Source organism: Gobius niger (genome assembly GCF_951799975.1).
Source record: "Gobius niger genome assembly, chromosome: 24".
Lineage (NCBI taxonomy): Eukaryota > Metazoa > Chordata > Actinopteri > Gobiiformes > Gobiidae > Gobius > Gobius niger.
The window spans coordinates 2,630,709-2,656,484 of NC_136875.1; the positions used below are offsets into that span (position 1 = coordinate 2,630,709).

At 42.6% G+C, this 25,776-nt stretch overlaps 1 protein-coding gene across 1 annotated transcript in view; it reads right to left on the reverse strand.

Annotated features, from left to right (window-relative positions):
* Positions 1 to 25,776, reverse strand: part of vps52 (VPS52 subunit of GARP complex) — a 29,890-nt gene that overhangs the window by 2,264 nt on the left and 1,850 nt on the right. The window contains exons 2-18 of the mRNA XM_079582244.1: positions 22,081 to 22,162; positions 20,215 to 20,267; positions 20,049 to 20,124; positions 17,577 to 17,644; positions 16,625 to 16,800; positions 15,583 to 15,733; positions 15,045 to 15,145; positions 14,801 to 14,933; positions 12,901 to 12,958; positions 12,591 to 12,724; positions 11,978 to 12,133; positions 11,657 to 11,775; positions 7,519 to 7,642; positions 6,052 to 6,147; positions 3,398 to 3,505; positions 3,137 to 3,202; positions 54 to 165 (exon numbers count right to left, since the gene is read on the reverse strand). Of these exons, the coding sequence (XP_079438370.1) occupies positions 54 to 165; positions 3,137 to 3,202; positions 3,398 to 3,505; positions 6,052 to 6,147; positions 7,519 to 7,642; positions 11,657 to 11,775; positions 11,978 to 12,133; positions 12,591 to 12,724; positions 12,901 to 12,958; positions 14,801 to 14,933; positions 15,045 to 15,145; positions 15,583 to 15,733; positions 16,625 to 16,800; positions 17,577 to 17,644; positions 20,049 to 20,124; positions 20,215 to 20,267; positions 22,081 to 22,162 (1,813 nt within the window). The remainder of the gene's footprint in view (positions 1 to 53; positions 166 to 3,136; positions 3,203 to 3,397; positions 3,506 to 6,051; positions 6,148 to 7,518; positions 7,643 to 11,656; positions 11,776 to 11,977; positions 12,134 to 12,590; positions 12,725 to 12,900; positions 12,959 to 14,800; positions 14,934 to 15,044; positions 15,146 to 15,582; positions 15,734 to 16,624; positions 16,801 to 17,576; positions 17,645 to 20,048; positions 20,125 to 20,214; positions 20,268 to 22,080; positions 22,163 to 25,776) is intronic.

Below are 25,776 nucleotides of genomic sequence, written 5' to 3' on the forward strand. Positions count from 1 at the left end.
CTTCCTCATGTTTTTGAACAGTGCGGCTTGTGGTTTGTGGAAACACGCCTCACCCTCGTCGTTCTTGAGTCGGTCGAGCTGTCCTTTCTCCATCAGAGCTTCAGCCTCTTTGACAAATGCAATCATCCCCCCAAACGGAGCCGACAAGATCTCCTCGATGAACTCCTGCCAGAACAGGAGAACACAGCAGAGATCGTCATCACTGTGACCCTCGTGAAGCATCGTGGTCAACATGGACCCGCCTGACTGGGATTTTCATTGTTTCACTTCCTTATTGGACACCGACAAGAAATGACACACATGAAGGCACAATTTTAAACTGTTGCCGTTGCCGACCATCAGGGGCGTCGGACTGGGGGGGTAAAGGGTACTGAGTACCCAGGGCCCAGAGCAGGGTAGGAGCCCTCAAAAATACTGCATAAAGCGTTTTGTATTGTACTTTCTAAGTTTCCTCATAATTGATAATATAAGAACTGAACATAACCGGGCTGAAATACAAGGGTTTGCACAAACAAAAATGATTGATAATATCTCAGGGCCCTGACACCCCTTTGAAAATGTGCCAAATGGTTCAGCCCACACGCCGGTGTTCAGCACCAGCTTCAACTCAGCAGTGACTTTGATAAGGTGGACTCAGTGATGTAATGACACAGAGCTATGAGGAAAGACAGATATTAGTCTTGCCTCGCTCTAATGTGCTTTTATTTAACACTAGCCTGTTCTAGCGGGCCTTAGAGGAAACGTTCTGTCATAAATGACACTTAAACATGAGGTGAGGTGAGTCCTGCCTCTGCCTGCTCTGAGTCAGAGACAGAGCTCCTTCTCTCCTCGTTTTAACCTCTAAAGTTTCTCTTTCCTCATGTTTATTATAATTGAGCCATCAGGCCAATACAGTGACAAAAGCCACAGGTCGCGCACGCCGTTTTCAACAAATTAATGATGCTAATTAGCCGCGCGCATTTGGATTCACGCATTATAAATGCGCAGCTTTGGTCAACCTGGTTCTAGTGAAAGGTGGAGCTCGTGCCATTTAGTCTATTCCAGCGTAACTTTATACAACAACAATTTACTGACAATACACTTAAAGGTAAAGGCTTCAAATATGGTGAGACTAAATCAGACTGACCCTTGAGTTTTGTGTTCAGGCCTGTGGGCACAGAGACATGATATAGTATCATATTATTTTGTAAAGTAGCATTTTAAAGCCTATTTTAAAGTTTTCTCAGCACAAATATCCCATGTCCCTGGTTCAGTCCTCCTGTTTAATGTGATCTGCTAATAATCCTTTTGCTCTACCTAAAACCACCTAAAACCATTTCAATTGGCCCAATGAAAGTAGAATATTCCACCCTAATCTAAATATCTATGTCACTACAGGATTAAAGGTTATTGAATTTGTGTAACTGAAGCCAAATCAGATGCAATTTCAAGTCAAACATTGACTTGAAATAAGAACACAGAATATGAAATGTGAATTTCATATGGGGGGGTCCCCCAAGATAGTTAGAACCCAGGGCCTAGAATTTGGTGCTACGCCCCTGCCGTCCATGTTGAGTCAACGGGAAATAAATGTTACCTCTATCTATGTCACTTCCTGTCAGCAGCTTAGAAATTCAAATAAAAACTTTTCTGCCCAACATTTCTTTATTGAAATTGACTCTGTGGATAACTTTAAATCATAACAACGCCATCCAAGAAGTGACTTCCTGTTTTGATCCAGCGCACCAAAATAAAAGCAACATCTTATTCATCAGTTTAGCAGTTCATTAGTTCAACTTTCTTTCTGCCTAAACATTAACAAACAAAACACTTAAAATGTGTGTATTTAATTATATTCTTGTAATGTAGCAAGTACCTGCTGAACTACTCAATGAGAAAAGCTGAGTGCTTTTATTTTGGCGTGCTGGATCGAAACAGGAAGTCACTTCTTGGGCAAGCACAGAGTCAATTGCTGCTTCACTGAAATAAAATGGTAATTACGCAACTGATGAACTTGCAATTGATGTTATCATTCTAAATAAGTCATATTTTCAAAAGCATTAAAACCTGTCATGTGTGCTTTAACGTTTTTAACCCGAGCAGCTGAATCATGAGTTATCAGTGACATTTGTTTGTGACTTTTATAATGTCATTACAGCTTCAGCTTCTAGTCTGTCCCTTTCATACTGTCATTAAATTAAAATCCTAGAGGCTACGATGTAGTTTTGAAGCTTTTGGGCAATTGGTTCATCCAGCAGCTAATCTACTAGCTGCTATTAGCTGCTATTGCTAATGTTAAAGCAGTACTAAGTAACGTGTTTACCTTAATAAATCCTTTCCGTAGTCCCTGTGGGGGTGATACAAGTGTTTATGGGATGATTGGAGGGTCTTTCATCTCCCCCTGGTGTCTCTGACCAGAAAACCATGTTTGCAACTTGACTGCCACCGGTCCGGAGCCACCAATACACACTAATGGAATCACGAAGAAGAAGCTAACATGCTAACGGGCAAAGCTAACTGCGGGCTAACGTCACTTTAAACAGTATTTACAGCCAAGTTTGAGTGAAAAAAAATATTTCCATTGTATAATTGGATGCACAGTAACCCTCTCGCCCTTCGCCTTTCCTGTCAGCGTAGTATTTACTCTCCAAGACGATTAATAAGTTAAAAAATCGTAACTTGCTACGACACCTGCAGTTGCGCTTATGGCCTCTAGGGGGAAGAGTTACTTAGTACTGCTTTAATGTTTGTTTTAAAACCCAGAGAACCATGAATTAGTCCTAAGCGCGTTTAATAAATCTGAATATTTACCCATTAAAGACATCACAAAGGGCAAAATACACGGCCACCAGGGGGAGCTGTTTCCTCAATAATGAGCCCTGACTTAGAGGAGCAATGCTAAACTCGCTCATATCATTTAACACAAAAATAAACATCTTCCAGTTCACAGTGAGTTGACGCGCCGTAATCAACAACGGCCGTTTTCCTGTGGTTCTGACGCTGGTTTGGAATATTTTATCCTCAGAGAGAAATGAGCCCTGTTCCCACATACACACCAATGTCATTTTTAATGGAGAGCATGGCTCAGCAAAGGTACCCGGATGTTGTTCATCTATGATCAAGAGAACTACACTTCCCATGATGCCTTAGTGCTCACCTGAGTTCTGGCCAAAAGCAGCTGCTGAAAGCCCTCCACCTCTTTGCTGTCGTCTGCTGCCCTCTCCTGGACAAACACAGGTGGTTCGTGGATCATCATTGCGCTTTTGCAGCAGTAGTTATAGTATTATAGTATGATGTTAAGTAGTAGTGGTAGGAACAGTAGTGTAAGAGGTATTACTTGTAGCAGTCCCAGTAAGAATAGGGTAATATTAATAGCAGCATTAGTAGTAGTACATGTATGTAGCTGTAGTAATAGTACCATGAGCACACTGAGCAGCATGTCGTAGTTGTTGATGAGGAAAATGAGCTGGTCTCGTCTCGAAGGAAACTCTGCTGCCATTTTGAGCACAAAGTTCTCCACCTCCACCTGAAACACACAGGTATAGACCAGAACAAATAAATATTCAATCAATACTAATGCTTTGGAAACCCAATAGGTCGCATTCACGAGACATCGCAACATTCTCTGCAGCCTACTGAGACTTCCATGTTGGTAACTACGGTAACCGTGACAATAGTGATATGTCTTTGGTTTGGTATATGGTTGACACCATAGAAATAAAAAGGAGAAATGTCCATAGTGGCTATGTTTCATTGTCGCCATCTTGGTCTGGTGTACATTATTATGTGATGTAATGGAACTGGTATAATGACTTGGCATTTTTCTGACCAAACCCATCATAACAACAAATACAAGTCTGATCATAAGGATTAAGGATTGCTTTTAATCCCAGTTTGATATTTTTACAATTTTCTAGACACATTTTAAAACTTTGATTTTATGATGTTGAATCAGACTAACATGAGATGATTTAATGTGGTCCTTTGAGGAGCATGAATTCCTGAGCATGTCAAAAAAAAAAGTAAGTCTCTAGCCCATTCCTGTGCGGAGTTATGAATCTTTAAAGAAATAACCAGTTGACTCACTCCAGCCACTAGGGGGCAGCTTAAATTATATTTAAAAAAAAGGAAAGAATTCCACACGTATCCAGCAGAGGGCACTGACATAATAAGAAATCAGGATACAAACAGCACTTTATATCCATGTAGTAAATGGTCAGTCAATGTTTTATGATAATTATTCCCATCTCCATCCATCCATATTCTTCTGCTTTATCCGGGGCCGGGTCGCGGGGGCAGCAGTCTCAGCAGAGACGCCCAAACTTCCCGGTCCACACACACCTCCTCCAGCTGTTCTGGGGGGACCCTGAGGCGACACCAGGCCAGCTCGGAGACATAGTCCCACCAACGTGTCCTGGGTCTTCCACGAGGCCTTGTCCCACTAGGACATGCCTGGATATCTCCTCATGGGCTACTTTCGATGATCAGTAGTGATGGGTCCAGCAACACAGACGCACCGGCGCATGTGTCAAGCTCATAGAGCGAAGCCCCGTATCGACGCGCGTGTCACTTTAAGAAAAAGCCACGTGACCGATACTGCTGCTGTGTCGCTCGTCACCGACGCACCAAACTGTGTTTAAAAGGTACCGACTCTGCAAGTGTCAATGGGATGAATCACTGTCAATTCAACAGCTGACTCCATGACCAGTTCAGGGCAATGTAGTTTAGTTTCGCTGGTTTAGCTCCGTGGATAGAGCGCCGGGTTAATGGCCAGGCTCTACACAATCATGCTGTCAGTTCGAATCCCGGTCTTTGCTTTTTTATTTTTTTATTTTGTGGGCACCCACTGGGAAAAACATAAATCTGCGCCTATACCCCAGCTTCATCTGTACCCTGTGAGCTGTATTCTCCAACGCTGGGGTAATAGTGTCAACAAGACGCAAAACACCGAATGCCAAAACACACATGTTTTTTTTTTTTAAATAAAAAAATAAAATAAAAAGACATTTAAATTGGTCAATCACATTCACTACTTTCACTTTAATTTTCACATAACATGTAATATAATACCATAGGAAATACAGTAACATTGAATCAGTGTGTTTTGTGAGTCTCAACTAAGTTGCATGCAATGATGTATAAGATCCACCAGGTGTCAATATAGAGCAACACAGCGACACTGTACCAGCACAGTATCAATACAGTTTGGGGGATGTGCCGAAACGCTTCACGAGGCCTCATCTACCCATCACTAATGATCAGTAAAAATACCACCAGTTTTGTCAAACAAATATTAACCCAATCTGATTGTAACAAACAAAAAAACACTATAAACTATAAACACTCGTAGTGACTGTCCTTTGATTAAAATGGTCCAAAACTGCACAGGAGTCTTTGCTCCTGCCTGTGGGCTTCGAACCCCATAGTAACGCTAACGACCGCTAACGACCGCTAACGACTGCTAACGACCGCTAACGACCGCTAACAACCGCTAACAACCACTAGCGACATATGTAAGGTGAAGGCGGTCTGTTGCAGTACGGCCAAGTATGACATGCTTCACGGTATTTATATACTTTCCTGTCATTTCTTTATAATGTACATGTCATAAAGTAACCACTGGATGAGTATTAGTGATTCCGAACCACATAAAGCAGAAACGTGAATGTGATTTAGCATTTAGCATTTAGCATTTAGCTCGGACACTTTTAGACGCTAATTTGTATCTAAAGTGAAATCTCCAAAGGTCTGTAGGATCCATAATGATTTCTAACGAGGCTTTGGGCTCCGCTAAATGTGGTCGATGTGTACAACAGCTGAAAACATCTGGATCGCTCATAATTGGAGATGACTGGTGGCAAACGACTATAGGGAAAATAAATAGAGCAGCGAGCAGCATAGAGCAGCTTCTCCTTTTTATTTCTACGGTTGATACTGCATCTCTGTAATTCCTGGACCTTATGAAACAAAAACATCTAGGCTGTAAAAAATGTTGTGTTTTTAATGGTTTTATCTTTCTGTGAAGCATGAGGTCATGAGGCAACAGTACAACCCTGATAAAGTGTGTGTCACCTGCAGCTGTCCCAGCAGAGTGTGGGTCTTCTCGTTTGTAAACGTCTGGTTGATGCTGACAATGGCCGACGAGAACTCAGCGTAACGTCGAGTGATCTGTTAAACACACAGGAGTCTATGTTACTGCACCCCAAAAAGGAAACACTGGTACAAGTGGAAGTAGTGATGGGCTTTAACTCTTCACTGCAGATTCAGTTGGTTTGCTTATCATATATTACAAATAAGGTTAGTGCTAGATCGTGTGCTCCGGAGGGATATCATGACACAAATTATGGTTAGGGCCAGGGAAATGGTTAACCTCTTAAGTCCCGCCTGAACCGAGAGGATCTTTTTCCTCACGTCATCAGATTTTTTTTCAAACATTTTTTTGTTGGGTATTCAACTAATTTTTGTAACTTTTTTGTAATTTTTTTGTCACATTTTTGTTATTTTTTCGTCAATTTTTTGTCAATTTCTTGTGACATTTTTGCCACTTTTTCATACATTTTTCGTCCCTTTTTTGTCAATGTTTTCTCACTTTTTTGTCACATTTCCATCATTGTTTTATTGCTATTTTCACAGCTTTTTTCCAGAAGCTTTTGGACTGGAGTAAAGCCAAACTGGAGAAAATGTGCTCGGTTCAGGTGGGAGTTAAGGGGTTAACCTGAAGGATTAGGGTTAGGATTAGGATTATTTGTATTTTTAGACAAACCAACTCATAGATCTATACAAACTCACAGCAGACCGTCCCTCCGGAGCATACGATCTAGCACTAACCGAAAATAACCGGATATTGATGTTTGAATGGTCAGATCAATCACTGTGTCCCACGGAGATTCATCACTAATTTATTTTCCCCATCATCATTTCCCCATTACCGAGTTTCACAGTGGGACTAAATCAATGTTGTTAATCTGCGTATTCTGTGGTGTGGTTGGATAAATGTAGCAAAAAATAATGGTAGGCTGTCTCTATGTAGGGCCGCACTGTTAAAAGGTATTATGATACCGGAAAAAGTCAAGATACAACTGGTGAAATTGGCCCCCCAAAAATATTTGTAGATATAGTTGGCCTGGTTTACATGTTTTTTGCCAGAGTTGGTCTTAATCCCGACTCCAGCTTTATATGTGCTTTTATCCTTGGTTTGATATGGCTACATATTTAGAGAAAATACTAGTCCTCCTACTAAATATCAGCATCGGCTATTCAAAATACACAATTCATAGCATAGTACAATAGGATAAAGTTGAGCAGTCTGAGTGATTGTTGGTGTGGCCCACTGACTCAATTCAAGCTTCTTATGTGACCCCTTATGAAAAAAATGAATGGCCCACCCCTGATATGATGCGTCTTTGAGTGTCCAAAGGAAGTGCTTTATACTACGGATGCACTCCAAGTATTATTATTACCAAAGTTTGGGAGAATTTCTTGTAAAAAACAGCCCAGAATGATAATCTTGGGCATGTGCGTGGACAGTGTGATGCGTACATAGTGTGGCCGTGTGTCCAGGACACCCAGCCTCTGTGGGTCTGTGCTCCTGATGCTGTGGATGTTCATCTCCAGAATGAGTTCAAATCGCGGCCACAGCAGCTCCAGCACGGCCTCCCAGTACCTGCAGCACAGACGGGGTAGACATCACTGCACAGCAACTGCACGTCAACAGTCAGAATTAAAGATAGGGCAACTATACTTTATGTAAATATTTGATAACCCATGAGCCCCGTTTGTGGAAGGAAGGCTTATGCCGAAACACGTTAGCGTTGACTTGTTGTAGCCAAATAAACAGCGATGTAAGTATTTATGAAACACACTGATGGGCTATCCTTTACTTTTTATATTTTTATTTGAAGATGCACATCTCCCCTCCCTTGATATAAAAACAGTAGTGTGGTTGGTGCTCACTTGTCCAGTGCAGGTATGTGGTAATAACTGTAGTGTGTTTGGGGCTCACTTGTCCAGTGCAGGTATGTGGTAATAACTGTAGTGTGTTTGGGGCTCACTTGTCCAGTGCAGGTATGTGGTAATAACAGTAGTGTGTTTGGTGCTCACTTGTCCAGTGCAGGTATGTGATAATAACTGTAGTGTGTTTGGGGCTCACTTGTCCAGTGCAGGTATGTGGTAATAACTGTAGTGTGTTTGGGGCTCACTTGTCCAGTGCAGGTATGTGGTAATAACTGTAGTGTGTTTGGGGCTCACTTGTCCAGTGCAGGTATGTGGTAATAACTGTAGTGTGTTTGGGGCTCACTTGTCCAGTGCAGGTATGTGATAATAACAGTAGTGTGGTTGGTGCTCACTTGTCCAGTGCAGGTATGTGATAATAACAGTAGTGTGGTTGGTGCTCACTTGTCCAGTGCAGGTATGTGGTAATAACTGTAGTGTGTTTGGGGCTCACTTGTCCAGTGCATGTATGTGATAATAACTGTAGTGTGTTTGGGGCTCACTTGTCCAGTGCAGGTATGTGGTAATAACTGTAGTGTGTTTGGGGCTCACTTGTCCAGTGCAGGTATGTGGTAATAACTGTAGTGTGTTTGGGGCTCACTTGTCCAGTGCAGGTATGTGATAATAACAGTAGTGTGGTTGGTGCTCACTTGTCCAGTGCAGGTATGTGATAATAACAGTAGTGTGTTTGGGGCTCACTTGTCCAGTGCAGGTATGTGATAATAACTGTAGTGTGTTTGGGGCTCACTTGTCCAGTGCAGGTATGTGATAATAACAGTAGTGTGGTTGGTGCTCACTTGTCCAGTGCAGGTATGTGATAATAACAGTAGTGTGTTTGGGGCTCACTTGTCCAGTGCAGGTATGTGGTAATAACTGTAGTGTGTTTGGGGCTCACTTGTCCAGTGCAGGTATGTGATAATAACAGTAGTGTGGTTGGTGCTCACTTGTCCAGTGCAGGTATGTGATAATAACAGTAGTGTGGTTGGTGCTCACTTGTCCAGTGCAGGTATGTGGTAATAACTGTAGTGTGTTTGGGGCTCACTTGTCCAGTGCAGGTATGTGATAATAACAGTAGTGTGGTTGGTGCTCACTTGTCCAGTGCAGGTATGTGGTAATAACAGTAGTGTGTTTGGTGCTCACTTGTCCAGTGCAGGTATGTGATAATAACAGTAGTGTGGTTGGTGCTCACTTGTCCAGTGCAGGTATGTGGTAATAACTGTAGTGTGTTTGGGGCTCACTTGTCCAGTGCAGGTATGTGATAATAACTGTAGTGTGTTTGGTGCTCACTTGTCCAGTGCAGGTATGTGATAATAACTGTAGTGTGTTTGGGGCTCACTTGTCCAGTGCAGGTGTGTGATAATAACTGTAGTGTGTTTGGGGCTCACTTGTCCAGTGCAGGTATGTGATAATAGCTGTAGTGTGTTTGGGGCTCACTTGTCCAGTGCAGGTATGTGATAATAACTGTAGTGTGTTTGGGGCTCACTTGTCCAGTGCAGGTGTGTGATAATAACTGTAGTGTGTTTGGGGCTCACTTGTCCAGTGCAGGTATGTGATAATAGCTGTAGTGTGTTTGGGGCTCACTTGTCCAGTGCATGTATGTGATAATAACAGAAGTGTGTTTGGGGCTCACTTGTCCAGTGCAGGTATGTGATAATAACTGTAGTGTGTTTGGGGCTCACTTGTCCAGTGCAGGTATGTGATAACAACAGTAGTGTGTTTGGTGCTCACTTGTCCAGTGCAGGTATGTGATAATAGCTGTAGTGTGTTTGGGTCTCACTTGTCCAGTGCAGGTATGTGATAATAACTGTAGTGTGTTTGGGGCTCACTTGTCCAGTGCATGCATGTGATAATAACAGTAGTGTGTTTGGGGCTCACTTGTCCAGTGCAGGTATGTGATAATAACAGTAGTGTGTTTGGGGCTCACTTGTCCAGTGCAGGTGTGTGATAATAACTGTAGTGTGTTTGGGGCTCACTTGTCCAGTGCAGGTATGTGATAATAGCTGTAGTGTGTTTGGTGCTCACTTGTCCAGTGCAGGTATGTGATAATAACTGTAGTGTGTTTGGGGCTCACTTGTCCAGTGCAGGTATGTGATAATAACAGTAGTGTGTTTGGGGCTCACTTGTCCAGTGCAGGTATGTGATAATAACAGAAGTGTGTTTGGGGCTCACTTGTCCAGTGCAGGTATGTGATAATAACTGTAGTGTGTTTGGTGCTCACTTGTCCAGTGCAGGTATGTGATAATAACTGTAGTGTGTTTGGGGCTCACTTGTCCAGTGCAGGTGTGTGATAATAACTGTAGTGTGTTTGGGGCTCACTTGTCCAGTGCAGGTATGTGATAATAGCTGTAGTGTGTTTGGGGCTCACTTGTCCAGTGCAGGTATGTGATAATAACTGTAGTGTGTTTGGGGCTCACTTGTCCAGTGCAGGTGTGTGATAATAACTGTAGTGTGTTTGGGGCTCACTTGTCCAGTGCAGGTATGTGATAATAGCTGTAGTGTGTTTGGGGCTCACTTGTCCAGTGCATGTATGTGATAATAACAGAAGTGTGTTTGGGGCTCACTTGTCCAGTGCAGGTATGTGATAATAACTGTAGTGTGTTTGGGGCTCACTTGTCCAGTGCAGGTATGTGATAACAACAGTAGTGTGTTTGGTGCTCACTTGTCCAGTGCAGGTATGTGATAATAGCTGTAGTGTGTTTGGGTCTCACTTGTCCAGTGCAGGTATGTGATAATAACTGTAGTGTGTTTGGGGCTCACTTGTCCAGTGCATGCATGTGATAATAACAGTAGTGTGTTTGGGGCTCACTTGTCCAGTGCAGGTATGTGATAATAACAGTAGTGTGTTTGGGGCTCACTTGTCCAGTGCAGGTGTGTGATAATAACTGTAGTGTGTTTGGGGCTCACTTGTCCAGTGCAGGTATGTGATAACAACAGTAGTGTGTTTGGGGCTCACTTGTCCAGTGCATGTATGTGATAATAACAGTAGTGTGTTTGGTGCTTACTTGTCCAGTGCAGGTATGTGATAATAACTGTAGTGTGTTTGGGGCTCACTTGTCCAGTGCAGGTATGTGATAATAACAGTAGTGTGTTTGGGGCTCACTTGTCCAGTGCAGGTATGTGATAATAACTGTAGTGTGTTTGGTGCTCACTTGTCCAGTGCAGGTATGTGATAATAACAGTAGTGTGTTTGGGGCTCACTTGTCCAGTGCAAGTATGTGATGATAACAGTAGTGTGTTTGGTGCTCACTTGTCCAGTGCAGGTATGTGATAATAACTGTAGTGTGTTTGGTGCTCACTTGTCCAGTGCAGGTATGTGATAACAACAGTAGTGTGTTTGGGGCTCACTTGTCCAGTGCAGGTGTGTGATAATAACTGTAGTGTGTTTGGTGCTCACTTGTCCAGTGCAGGTATGTGATAACAACAGTAGTGTGTTTGGGGCTCACTTGTCCAGTGCAGGTATGTGATAATAACTGTAGTGTGTTTGGTGCTCACTTGTCCAGTGCAGGTATGTGATAACAACAGTAGTGTGTTTGGGGCTCACTTGTCCAGTGCAGGTATGTGATAACAACAGTAGTGTGTTTGGGGCTCACTTGTCCAGTGCAGGTATGTGATAACAACAGTAGTGTGTTTGGGGCTCACTTGTCCAGTGCAGGTATGTGATAATAACTGTAGTGTGTTTGGGGCTCACTTGTCCAGTGCAGGTATGTTCCTCTTAGCGGTGATGGCTCTGAAGCGCAGGATGATGTGGATACACAGGAAGACGGCGATGCTGTCATAACAATCCGACACGTATGTGGACATGCTTTTCTGGAAGACACCATAGACAGAGCTCATGGCATACTGGAATACGTTGCTAAACAAACCTGCTTCCACAATATCATATACAATTGCCATGTATGTGAGTGTGTTTGCAGAGGAGGAATGTTTTAATGAGTAATCATTTGGAAGAGAATGAGGAAAATTGTAACAACTATTGCAACAACTAGTTTTCGAAAGCAGCGTGGTGTACCAGAAACATGGCCAGAGTTTTCCCCATGATGCAGTTGAAGAGGTCGAGGGCGGAGTTCCCAGTCACCATGAAGAAGTCACAGAGGAAGAGGAACTCGCGACAGCCATTGTCCAGGAGCGCAAAGTGTTGGCTTCGGAACAGTGTCTCGTAGGGGTACTGTTGGACAAACACACAGACAACGACATAAACAGGAATATCATGCACAACTGTGGTTTATAACCCAGCCTCGAGCCAAGGAGAATTAATCACAGGAAACACTTAAAACCAGCACCGGTTTTAGCCATAAGCATGCTAATAAATTAACGCCGCTGTGATTAAGCGTTGTTTGAGTGCAGATCTGTATTCCAAGGTCCCAGTGATGATTTCTGAGCTTTGAACAGACAGAGGACCCTTCCAGGTTCTACCAATTAAATATATAACCCACCAAGTACATCGTATTTTGATGAGAGAACGAACATGGCATGATCTGTTCGTTTTAGAAGACATGTATTCTCTGTTCTATATATATGTGTAATCATGAAGCGCTATGAAGGCTACATAAACACCCTGTAAAAACAATGATGCGCCTTCATTAATCCCCAGGCCCTGCGCTGCTGCTGCCTGTGGCCCTCACCCTGCAGTCCCCTCTCTGGGCGGTGTGGGGCACCAGGATGGGCCCCTCCAGCTCTGCCGGGCTCAGGATCGTCCCCCTCTGGCCCACCGTGAAGATGGTGTTTCTGCTTTTCAGAGAAGGCTTGGAGAAGAAACCTGCTCCGGAGTCAAGGATCAACACGTATGATCTTCAAGAGCAAGAACATACTTCATACTGACCAATAGAAGTCTTGTATTCGTTTATTATTACTTTGTATTTCAGTTTTTCTCAATAATTACGTCTCATCCAAACTGTTTGTGATTTTGTGAAGTCAAACATTTGTGAAGGATATCTTTCTTGGCTGTGTCTTCCACTCCCATCAGGTCGTCTTTGTCTGCCACCTCTTCATACTGAAAACACAGGAGTAAAACATGCTTGTAAACAGGCTGTGTCATTGTGTGATGTACACAGAATGTACAGTCACATACTTTAAGTCTTTTCACTGTGAGAGTATTATTTACGTTTACTTAAGAAGGGAGAAACCTGGGAACGATATATTAATGCATGTTTGAAGGGATGGTAATAATGGGGTGCACCACTAGGGAGCATTGTTGTGAGCCGGCTGTGGGTCCACCTGGCGGGGCCTTCTTGACAACATGGCGGCTTCCTTTCATACAACGAAGCGAGGCTGCGTCACTGCCTCCTGTGTTCACTCTTATACAGGTAGTAATGTTCTAAGCACATGCTAAATCGAATACAAATGTAATGTATAATATTGTGGTTAGTTATCGACATTTTTTTAGGTTTTCATAAGATTAGACGACATAATTAATGTTTTCAGTCGTGCTATATCCGTGAACACGAGATCTAGTAATGGCGGTGCCCCCTCTAGACTTGAACTCATGAGTAAACAAGAATGCATTAACCCAAATGAAAGCTAGGTTAAATGGTTTCTGTAAAGAAAAGTGGTCTAAACATTTGATATTTTTGAGACAGTTTAGTTTTTTTTTTGAAGGTTGAACATTGTATAAAATTTGAAAAGGGATCAAGAAGCAGGCCAAGAGGCATGGGAAACAAGGTTTAAATTTTTAGTCAAGTGTATTGGCTTGTTTATAGTGTAGAAAGCTACAAGTATAAGGAAATATATAGAGTACTCAGGTTAACTTATTTCACAGAATTGGTTTGCGTCTATAGACGTCAATAGGTAGCGTTCACGTGACATCACAACATTCTAAAGAGCCCATAGTTAAAAATTGAGGTGGAGCAACTGACGGTAACTATGGTAACTGCAGTAACTGACAAAATGCATATTTGATGTCTTTGTTTTTTGGCTCATATCTCAGTCATTACTGGAGGAATCCACATGAAACAGAAACTGTCACAAAGTACATGATCTCCTCTCTCGGCACATATGAAGTAATGTCCAACTATTTTCTCCGAAAAACATCAAAAAGTGGTGACAATAGGCGAAAACATGAGTGTGATGTTGTACACAAGAAAGAACTTTCAGACATAAAAATAATATCACAGGTTTGTGAATCCAATCATGATCAAATACTGATGAGGAAAAACATATGTCATTTTTCGTTTTGGAGATTTCTTACAAAAACTGCATTTCTCCCATAGAGTTGTATTGAACCTGCCCTCCATCTGACATTATGACATCATCACATTCTAAATCGTGAACGCCACCTATTGAAATCCGAACCTTGACTGCCAATGACGTCTATAGACGTCAATTAGGTTTTTCAATGGGAACAGGTGAAGCAAAGCCTTGAGCATGACTGGTGTTAAAATCTTAGTTGTGCTGCCACCTATTGAATCAATAAAAGAACTATAAGTTATTGCATTGAGTCACTAGGTGGCAGCATTGCTCTTTCGTTTTCTCAGCTTTTTGGTCAGAAAACAGCATTTTGGGTGATTTCACCTATTTTCTATGGACGATTACTAAAGAATGGAAAGAGGTACAAACAAACTTTTTTTAGATGAAAGAAGAGAGTCTAATTTTTGTTTTGGTGGGTTTCGTGTTGACATAGACCTAAACTTAAATTTTCTGTGGGTCTTGAAAAAACCTGAAACACCTCTGGCAGTGGGGAGCTCTCTGATTTGGAAATGGCTGGCAGTCAATGAGTTAAACAAAGTAAACAAAGGTGTTCATCGAGTACATAGCACTGTACACAATCACTGGCCCATGTTACAGTGTGATTGAGCAGTATCTCGCCATTTGACCAAGCACCATCAGGCTGACTGACCTGCACTTTGAGCAGACGGCTGCTGTAAGATTTGAAGTAGCTGTAGTAGATTTTGCTCATGGTGTCAACGTACTCGTCTCGTATCTCTTTGGCCACAGTTCTCTCATTGGCCAAAAGGAACTGGTAGAAGAACCTGAAGAAAAACTAAAGGTTAGAGAAAGGAGCCGACTTAAACCAGTTAAATGTCTTAATGTGGTAGAGTTGTAGTTTTCTTGAAATGAGAATGGTATAAGCCATGTCTGACCTGTACTTGAGTAGCGTGTTCTGGGGAATCTGGTAGTTGGTCATGGGTTTCCTGAAGGAGTAAATCTTCTGTAGAATAAATTCTCTGATCTTGGCCACAGCCTAGAGATGACACAAAAAACACAGCATTTTACACCTTTAAACAATCTAAATGCCCCTGACTATAGATCAGTCTCCACCTGAAAGATAGACACTAGATCAGTGTTTGTCTAAGTGTGGTAACTGATGTCACCTGAAGCTAGGGGGGGGGGCGATTTTGGAAAATAAAAATAAATCACAGATTATTTTCCCGATTTTGATTAGCTATTTTTTGTTTAAAAAGACAAAAAAGACAAAAAGTGGTCTTTGGACTAGCAAGTAAACAGATGTGACCAGGCCCTCTCCTCTTGCTGCCGCATGTGCTTCCTGTTTGATTGACCTGAGATTTTATATGATTAAAATCGCGGTCAGATTAAAATTTGATTAATCGCCCAGTCCTACCTGAAACGTAGCATTTACTTTTCTACATGTGAAAATATCAGTAGTAAGAGCGTCCACACCTTAAGCTTGAGTCGGTCTACGATGTCTTGGATGTCTGAACAGGCCAGTGTCTCCCGAAAGCTCAGCTCTTTGGCGAAGTTGATCTTGTTGTTGAGTTCATGCAGCTGTTCTAAAAACTCCTGCTCCGTCACCGGACTGTCCAGGATGGTGCTGTCAAGAGAGGATGCAAAGGAAACAACTCTTAATCTTCAAAGACCTTTCAGTTGAGTGTATATATTTATATTGTGTTTATTATTCACTGATTCGCACACAGCTCACAAACGTAATTCATTCGTTCATCAACCAACCAACCAACCAACCAACCAACCAACCACCCACCAAACCTACCAACCAAACAAAAACAACCAACCAATCCACCAACCAACCCGCCCACCCAACAAACCCACCAATCCAATCAACAAACCAACTCAGCAACCAATCCACCAACTAACAAACCAACCAGCTCACCAACTCAACCAACAAACCAACCAATCCACCAACCAACCAACCCGCCCGCCCGACCACCCACTCACCAACCCACCCAAACAAACCAACCAGCCCACCAATCCAACCAACAACCCAACCAATCAATCCACCAACCCAACCAACCAACCAACCAACCAACCAACAAACCCACCAACCAAACAAAAACAACCAACCAATCCACCAACCAACCCGCCCACCCAACAAACCCACCAATCCAATCAACAAACCAACCCAGCAACCAATCCACCAACCAACCCAACCACCCACTCACCAATCCAACCAACAAACCAACCAATCAATCCACCAACCCAAACAACAAACCAACCAATCAATCCACCAACCAACCAACCCGACCGGCGACCACCCACCCATTCACCAACCCACCCGAACAAACCAACCAGCCCACCAATCCAACAAACAACCCAACTCACCCACCAATCCAACAACCCAACCAACAAACCAACCAGCCCACCCACCAACCCAATCCACCAACCCAACCAACCAGTTTGCCCCCACTGTTTAGAACCATCCTTAACAAATGACCCCCAGAGTGGTGCGTTGTGAGGTGAGCAGTACCTGATCATGGCCCCGGGCACCACCAGCTCGTCCACCAGCTGGCTCAGGTGGCTGCGGACGGCCTGCCTGTTCTTTAAGCGCACCGACATGCTGACCGACTGCTGCTGTAGAGTCTGGATCTCGCTGCTGATGGACCACAGGTCGCTCTGGAAGCCGCTCAGCATGCCCTCCATCCTCTGCTCGCGCAGGCACACAAACACACACAATACTGCGCATGCTAACACCATTTATGGTTTAAATCTAGGTTAAGGTCCTGCATTATTAAGGTTATATAATAAGGTTATTGTAAAACTAATAGGAGATTCCCATGCATTTTAGAATGTGTTCGTCGGCAGATGTTTCCAGACTGAAAGTGATAGAGACTCCCCGTCACAGCCTTAACATGAGCCCTACCTCAACGTCCTTGGCCTCAGGGGGCTGAGAAACATCGTGTTGAAAATCAGTCACAGGTTTGTACATCTCTGACCATAATGCTGCAGACTCTAGCTTATAAATTCAGAACCATAAAAGATAGACAATAATCAGCAGATTCCAAAAAAAAAAAAAAAGTCTCTTTCAAACAATCTTCCTCTGAATCTACTAAACATGAATGTCCTGAATAAATCAGTCTTATGCCCCTAATAACACAGTTCAACACGGACACATTTTGCAGTATAGAAACATCATATCCAGAATTGTAGACATTACATTTTTCAAGGCTGGTGCATATCGGCATCGGCCTTAGAAAAACACATAACGGTCGACCTCCACACAAGACATCTAAAGGTCACGATCTGGTTTACCGAAGACTTTGCAAAACATTTCACATTCAAAGAAAGTCTCTGTAATGTGCTAATTGCGACAATTAAAATGGTGATTTTTGTCTTGCAGCACAAGGTAAAATACTCCCGAAAAAAAGAAAGAAAAAAACAATACGAGATCAATGTATGTTTGACCTATGTGTGTAAATTACCTCGAGGATGGAGTCACAGGCTGTGATCTGGTTATGGAGAAGGGCGATGTTCTGACTCTCTTTGATATCTGAGGAGCAGAGGTCAGGAAACACACACACACACACATAGCTCGAAGGCGCAAGTCCAGGAGCAACCCATAGATACAGAAGCCTTTCTGTGGTTTGCATGTTCACCCCCATGTCTGCATAGGTTTCCTAAGGGTACTCCGGTTCCCCTACCACTAAAAACATACATAAGGGTGAATAGGGGATGAATGATGTGTGTTTGTGAATAAATGGAGGCGCTCGGGGCACTGTGTGAAGAGCTTTGGGCGACTTGTGTCATGTGGAAAGTGCTATACAATTCCATAATTCCATAATTCATGTCAGAAAATCCTTACGAAAGAAAATCCAGAGTAAATGTAGTATTTCTGTGTAATCAGATGTTTAAAAAGAGCCTTGTAGTTGGCTCGACAGCAGGTTAAAATCAGCAACATCCCATTATAGTGAATAGAACTAAAGTTCTGCTGGACCTGGAAGTAGAGCGATGACATCGTCACTTGACAAACGTACAAGTTGCTCTTTAGAATGTTGTGACGTCACAAACGGCATCTCGTCATAGAAGGGGGCGTGGCTTCGCCGATGGGGAAATAGAATCTTTAGAGAAACAGATTTTCCACTCTTTTCAGCCATTTTCTGGTGGAGTAGGAACTTATTGATAAATAGAGTCATGTGTAAATCGGGCCCATATGGATATTTTCTCACAGCAGATTGTTCAGTAGAAGTGAAAAAACAGCAGTTGCAGCTAGCACTAGCTAACTGTTAGCATTAGCCCAATGCTAACATGAAGCATCAAGTTAGCCTTCTCCGTTTATGTATTAATGGGCTGTTGAGCCACTTTGCTCCTGTCCATGTCTTTGTATCTTTATTTAGTAGAAACTATATTCATAATTCAGCGTTTGTTAAAGTAGTTTTTGAATAATTAGAGAAAGATTTTTCTCCAAATTGTTTTCCCCCTTATCCGTTTTCAAATATGACCATATATGGATGACGTCTGTATCTATTGCAACAATTAAAAGGACAACGGTTGCTTTGATGTAGAGTTTTGTCATAGACCTGTGGGAAAAGTCCTCAGAAGGGTGTCCATAGGCTTTAAGATCCTCCACTGTCCATGCGAGGGATGTTAACTGATGACTGACCGGTGGTTGACCGTGTCAATGTTAACTGATTAAAGCTGTCAGTTGTCGGTGAAAAAAAAAGTGATCTCTAAATGACGCAATTATAGACAGTGGACTAAACGCTACTACAGTAAGATCTTTGTGTGAAGGGAACAAGTTATCCCTCAGCCCTCCCTCACAATACACTTTTTAAAACTCGCCTGTTGTACTTAACCAATAAAAACATTTGGCATGAGGTCACAGCGTTTGGGTTGGCGTGGCGGTGCGTGCATAAAGAGGCTACAACCTAAGCACTCGAGGTAAGAGTGCCGGGGCAGACGACAGGGGGATGAAGTTTGCAAAGAAACATCACCTATGACGCATCACCTGATACGACACCCGCGAGCCTCTTCAGGTGAGAACGGTAGCAAAAGCCAACCTACAGTGTCATCTATGCCAGGTGGTAGGAAATGTATAACCCAGGGGTGTCAAACTCAGTTTTGGCTCGCGGGCCGAAATTAAGCTCCCACAGCGGGTCGCGGGCCGAATATAGTAGAGAAAATGTTCCCAATAAATGAATAATAATAAGCTGTGATTTGGTCAAAGTCCCAACTTAACTGTAGCTTCATTAATAACAACGGCTTACACTTTACACGCCTGTGTCACAAGTTCCTTAAAGTACTACATAGTAGTCATTAATCATTTACTCCACACTCGGTGGTGGTAAGCTGTTATTGAAGCCACAGCCGTCCTGGGGCAGACTGTCCATTTACCACATGGCTATATAATGTGTTGTTCAAATCCTGAGCTCTTATTATGTCAGTGCCCTCTGCTGGACACGTGTAGAACTCTTCCCTTTTTTTTTTTACATTTAAGGCCCCCTAGTGGCGAGAATGAGCATTCTGGTTATTCTTTAAAAAAAAATCATAGCTCCACACAGGAATGGGCTCAAGACTTAAATTTTTTTTAACATACTTTGGAATTTATGCTCTACAGGGCAGGGGCCGGATTAAATCATCGGGCCGTATGTTTGACACCCCTGCTATAACCCAAAAGATATGCGGATGATTGAAAAAGACATTCTGCCTCTTGACAAAGCCGCGAGGGCTTTGTAGAGCTTATGATACTCCTTGAATCCAACTACAGTCCCGTCTCATTAGGCTTTGCGGTTAACCAGTTTCAATCGGCTAATGAGGCTTAGTGGTCGGTCAAGAAAATGATTCGTTTTCACCATCCCTAATCCACGCAGGTGAAATAGCAAATGGATCCGGAACAACTGCGCTTGCATCAGTTATCTGAACTGTGTGATTTGCCCGTTGCCCATTCAAAAGGATACAGTCTTTGATGGAAGCCTGTTCAATCCTCTGCAGCTCGGACTCCACCTGTTTGGAATACTGTCTCAGATCCACGCCCTGAAACGCAAGGAGAGACACTCTGCAAATGACTGCAGGATTTGTGAAATGCTCTGGAAGGACGTGTTACAACAATCCTCCATTTCTTACCGTTTTGAGGGCCTCTTTTACCAGGTCGTCCTCCAGATTGGCTTGAATATGAGCTAGAACAGAAACACACGGATTGCAAACACACACGTCCACTGCACGCGAGAAGAAGTCAGTCCAAAGACCTGGGAACCGCAGCTTCAGAAATCCAGTGACAATGCCGTGCCTTGTGTTAATGAAATGATCAGAATAATTGCTGCTGCTGTCTGATTACAATGTCAGTTTTTCCTACAGCTGTGTACGAGAGGAGACAGTGAGTGTTTGAGGGGAGGCGAGGGCTTCGTACTTGTTTTGTGCACTTTAGGGGAGTGCGCTCCACTTCGCTCCTTGCACTACGATACAATAATAAAAAACCCTTCACCAGCCTCATGGCGCTCGGGCTTAAAGGAACAGGCCACCGTTTTTACACACTGAGATATGTTCTCACCTTAGCTTTGACGAGTTCTTTAGGACCTGTCTGATCTTCCCCCGTGCCTTCAGTCACGTAAACACAGTGCAGACGGCGTTAGCATGTAGCCCCCCCCTCTCCTCTATAGGTGTCTCCCAGTCACGTGACTAGAAATGTAAGCGCGCAACATTTTGAAGGGAAACAAAAATGGCGAATACTACAGAAAACGATTGCGTTTCCACACAGTTGTGCAGTGTTTTTTTCACCTACATCTGTTACAACTCACTTACAAGGAGATGCGGCACTTCCATACGCAAACAAACTGTCGTTGTTGGATATTACAGACACGCTTCGGCCGAGTTATTTACTGACGTGAAGTTCTCGGTCAACATCCCTTCACTCGAGTTTGGCTTCATACACAGGAAAATCATTAAAAGCATATAAAAGCCTTTCTGCATACAGATATTTTGAGTCAGGATAGGCATCAAATACATCTGTATGGCGACCAAAAGGAAAGGATATTCTCATTGTCAGGAGTAAGGTAAGCACTTAAAAACCAGTAGGCTAATAATACTGTAAAACACATTGGATTGGACACCCAGCTTGTTGTAAAGATATCTATCAGTAAATCTTACATTGACAGTACATTCTTATATGCTACAACATTCGTTCCTTCTCTTTTGGTATTCTATGCAACGAAATACCAGCAATTTAATCTCTGACGTTGTTGCATCCAACTGCACAACAAGTTTCAGGCATTTCAGCGGTTTTGAAATGTAGATTTTGAATGACACGTTGGTGAGTTAATCTGGAGTTCAATAGCATGTATCCCGTCAAGATGGAGTCACTTAGTTGGCGTGACGTCACATGGAAGGTACCTATAGAGGAGAGAGGGAGAGGCTAAATGCTAACGCCGTCTGCGCTGTGTTTACGTGACTGAAGGCACGGGTGAAGATCAGACAGGTCCTAAAGAACTCGTCAAAGCTAAGGTAAGAACATATCTCAGTATGGAAAAACGGTGGCCTATTCCTTTAAAACAGTGCATGCAGAACCTTCCACCTACGGAAAACGCCATTTATCAATGAAATATCGACCAAATCCAGCACATCGACACCATAAAAGGATCCTGAAAGTTTCGCCATAAACTTTTAACCTCTTAACCCCAACCAAGTGCATTTTTTCCAGTTCAGCCCAAATCTAAAAGCTTCTTGACTTGAGACGCCTATAGGCCAGTGCAACAGCTCATTTTCACATTTTCATGGCGTCATGTCACACTTTCAACAACAAACTTGACATGTGACAAAAAGCAACAAAAAAGGCCAAAAAACAAGCCAGAATATGTGAGTATTGTAGGCCATAGCGTTCAAATGAGCCGTTACATTGGCGAATAGACCGTAAACTCTCAGGTCAAGAAGCTTTTACTGTAGATTTGAGGAAAGCCAAACTGGAGAAAATGGGTTCAATTATGGCGGATGTCTTACTGTCCACTTCGTCCAGGATGAACTCGTCTGTGGTGAGGTCCAGCTCTCCTAAATTCAGGTTTGCAATGTCCACCTCTGCTTTCTGAAACGACAGTGACATAAGGGACACACGTTTAGCACGAGCACGATTACAAACTGTCCTGTAAGATTATTTTTTTCATTAACTGGAAACATGACTTTTGGGCATGTGCGCGTCAACTCTAAGTACCAAAACGACTGAACCCATTAAAAAAACTCCAAAGTAGGGCTGAAACGACTAATCGATGAATCGACGACTAATCGATTATTGAAAGAGTCGACAACTATTTTAGTAATCGATTCATCGTTTTCTGGCTCACACAGACTAATATGGAGCAAAAATGACCAAAGAAATGTAGTGATGAAAACCTACTTTGATTTTATATTCAGGGTCTGTAGGGTTTGGTACAATGTAAATTTCATGAATAGAGCCTTCAAACATTTCCCTTTAGTTTAGTCCATCAGCACTTCCTTAACCTCTTAACTCCCGCCTGAACCGAGAGGATCTTTTTCCTCACGTCATCAGATTTTTTTCCATCATTTTTTTGTTGGGTATTCAACTCATTTTTGTCAATTTTTTATCAAATTTTGGTCGTTTTATTGTCACATTTTTTGTAGTTTTTTTGTCAATTTTTTGTAATTTTTTTGTAATTTTTTGTAATTTGTTTGTAATTTTTTGTAATTTTTTGTAATTTTTTGTAATTTTTTTGCCACATTTTTTCATTTTTTGGTCAATGTTTTATGACATTTTTGTAATTTTTTGGTCACGTTTTTGTAATTTTTTGGTCAATTTTTTGTAATTTTTTGGTCACATTTTTTTGTCATTTTTTTGTCAATTTTTTATCACATTTTTGTCATTTTTTTTGTTATTTTTTTTGTCATTTTTTTGTTATTTTTTGGTCAAATTTTTATCAATTTTTTTTTTTATCAATCAATTTTTTGCCACATTTCCATCCTTGTTTTCGTCTCAGTTTTGTTGCTATTTTCACAGCTTTTTTCCAGAAGCTTTTGGACTGGGGTAAAGCCAAACTGGAGAAAATGTGCTCGGTTCAGGGGGGAGTTAAGAGGTTAAACACTAAACACTAAACCACTAAAGCTATAATGTGATAAAAAAAATTGAAAAAATAAAACTTTCCTACACCATTCACAGCCAAGCGATTAATCGATTAATCGTAAAAATGATCGATAGACTAATCGATTACAAAATAATCGTTAGTTGCAGCCCTACTCCAAAGTCTATCACTTCATTGCTGATTGGTCCATTTAGGTGAATTTAGACTTATACAAACCAAGTCCCTCCGACAAATTGACATCTTAGTCCCGGGTTCATATAGGTTGTGTTCACATCACAACACTCTAAACGGCCTGTAGTGGCGTTCAAGAATTCTGTATCAGTTGGAGCAGGTGCAAATATGACTCTATGGGAGAGAAAACGTTTTTGAAAGTAATATCTAAAAAGAACATTCCCAAATGTTTTCCCTGATCATAGTTACCAGCATGGAAGTAACAGCTGCTCCACCTCAGTTTGACACTATAGGCTCTTTAGAACGATGTGATTAGGGCTGAAACAACTAATCGATTACTAAAATAGTTGTCAACTATTTCAGTAATCGATTCCTCGTTTTCTAGTAAACGCAGACTAAAATAGAGGAAAAAAGACATGACAATTATGTATTTTGGATGAAAACCTACTTTGTTTTTACAGTGAGGGTCTGCAGTGTTTTGTGTATTGTAAATTTCATAAATATCTGTCTTTGTCTCGTCCAATCAGAAAGCAGAATTAGCACAAAGAGCCTCCTACAAACGTTTACTTTAAGTTTACTCCATCAACACGTCCTCTGGCGGCGCCACTTTAGCTTTATGTGATAAAAAAGTTCACAGTCAAGCGATTAATCGGAAAAGTGATCGGTAGATTAATCGATTACCAAAATAATCGTTAGTTGCAGCCCTAGTTGTGATGTCATGTGAATGCAGCCTCTACGTTTGTTAAGTGTGACGTCATAGGCAATAATGAGCTACTTCCAAGCAAAAATTGAGGCTGAAAAGTCCCTGGCGTAGCTATGGTAACTGCCAGAAAGCAGATACTATGCCTTGGCGGCACAGTAGCGCAGCGGTTAGCGCTTGTGCTTCACATCGTGAAGGTCCAGGTCTGTGAAGGTTTCCTCCAGTCACTCCGGTTTCCCCTACCACTAAAAACATGTACAATAGTGTGGGCGCCAAGTTCAGCGTAATTAATACATGCTGCATTTTGTATTTAATAATAATATTTATTTTATTTTACAAGGGATTTAATGGGTTAATTTGTTGCGGGGGAAAATAGAGTCAAATTGTAGTATTGCATTCGTGTTTATTTTGGTAGGTAAATTTGTGAATAGATGTATTTCAGAAGCTAATTTGTAATTTAAAATGTCCGCATTGGAGCTTTAAGCCCAGAGCTGCGCGTCGCGCTAGAGCAGGATCAGAGGCAGTGGAGAGCCGGCGCGAGAAGCAGCAACATTAGGAAAAGTTTCTTAGCGTAGTTTATAAGAGGTTAGTTAAGGATTCTATGTTCCTGTAAAGTTCAACTAGTTCTGGAAATAAATCTTTGTTCAACTTTTACGTCGGAGTGGCCGTGGATTTTTTCCTCAACATAAACACGAGTAATCGGGGAACTGTGGCTCGCGCCGACACAGATAGGTTAATCCTCCAGCCAGATGATACAGACCATTAGTCTGGTTCCACATCTGGAGATGGGTCTCCAAGCAGCGGCCTACGCTGGCTGCTCACTGCTCCTGCAGGTCGCCCCAGCGGCTTAACTTAGCTTATTGCTCATTTCTCTGTCATTCTTGGGCCCTTTCACATAAAACAAAAACTGTCCCAAAGTTCACAGTCCTCTCTTCAGTATGTAAAAACTGTGGCCTATTCATACCCGTCGCTATGGGCGGGCCATAGGGGGCCGTGCCCATCCCCCAAGATGCTTGTGCCCCCCCACACACAGATGTGGTGTCGTCTACGTGATTCACAGGTAAACGCCGTATAACCACGAGAAGCCACTACAAATTGGGCAAAGATAGGCTACGTATCACTCATTTGCACAGAGTTACTTTTGCGCTTTCTGCCCGATTAGACCAGCCCAAACTCCACAACAAGTAACTCTTTCCTCCCCTGACACCGAGAGAGGGGAGCAGCGGCATTTCATCCCTCTCTCTCTTTCTCTGGCACGGTTCCCTCTAAGCTGCGCTCGTGCGCAATTGTGCACGGCTCCCGTGTTGTCTGGGCACAAAATAAAATATAGCTGATATGATAGAGGAGCATTAACGATCATCCTCCGCTCTGAGAGTCCACGATGTCGCCTCTTTATGCTCATTTCCCGTCCCGACTCGTGAGAGGCAAAGGCAGTGACAGGTGCTCGTGTGTGTTTTACTACAAAGCGCTGAAGTCCACCGAAAAGACCCCGCGTTCCAAGTGTGTGTTTTACACTCAGACACTGGAGCTTTAGTGAAGGTTGAGAGAGACTGAAAAGTGGACGCGGCCACAGTACTGACCGAGCCATATTCATGGTCCAAAAACGGTGGCGCGAGTGTGGGGGGAGTGTGGGGGTACAGGGGCTCGTTCTACAGCCCCAGAATCCGGTCGTTTTCCACACTCAGAAACGTGTTTTCGTTGCATCGGTGCAGTATTCTGCACAGACGCAAAGCC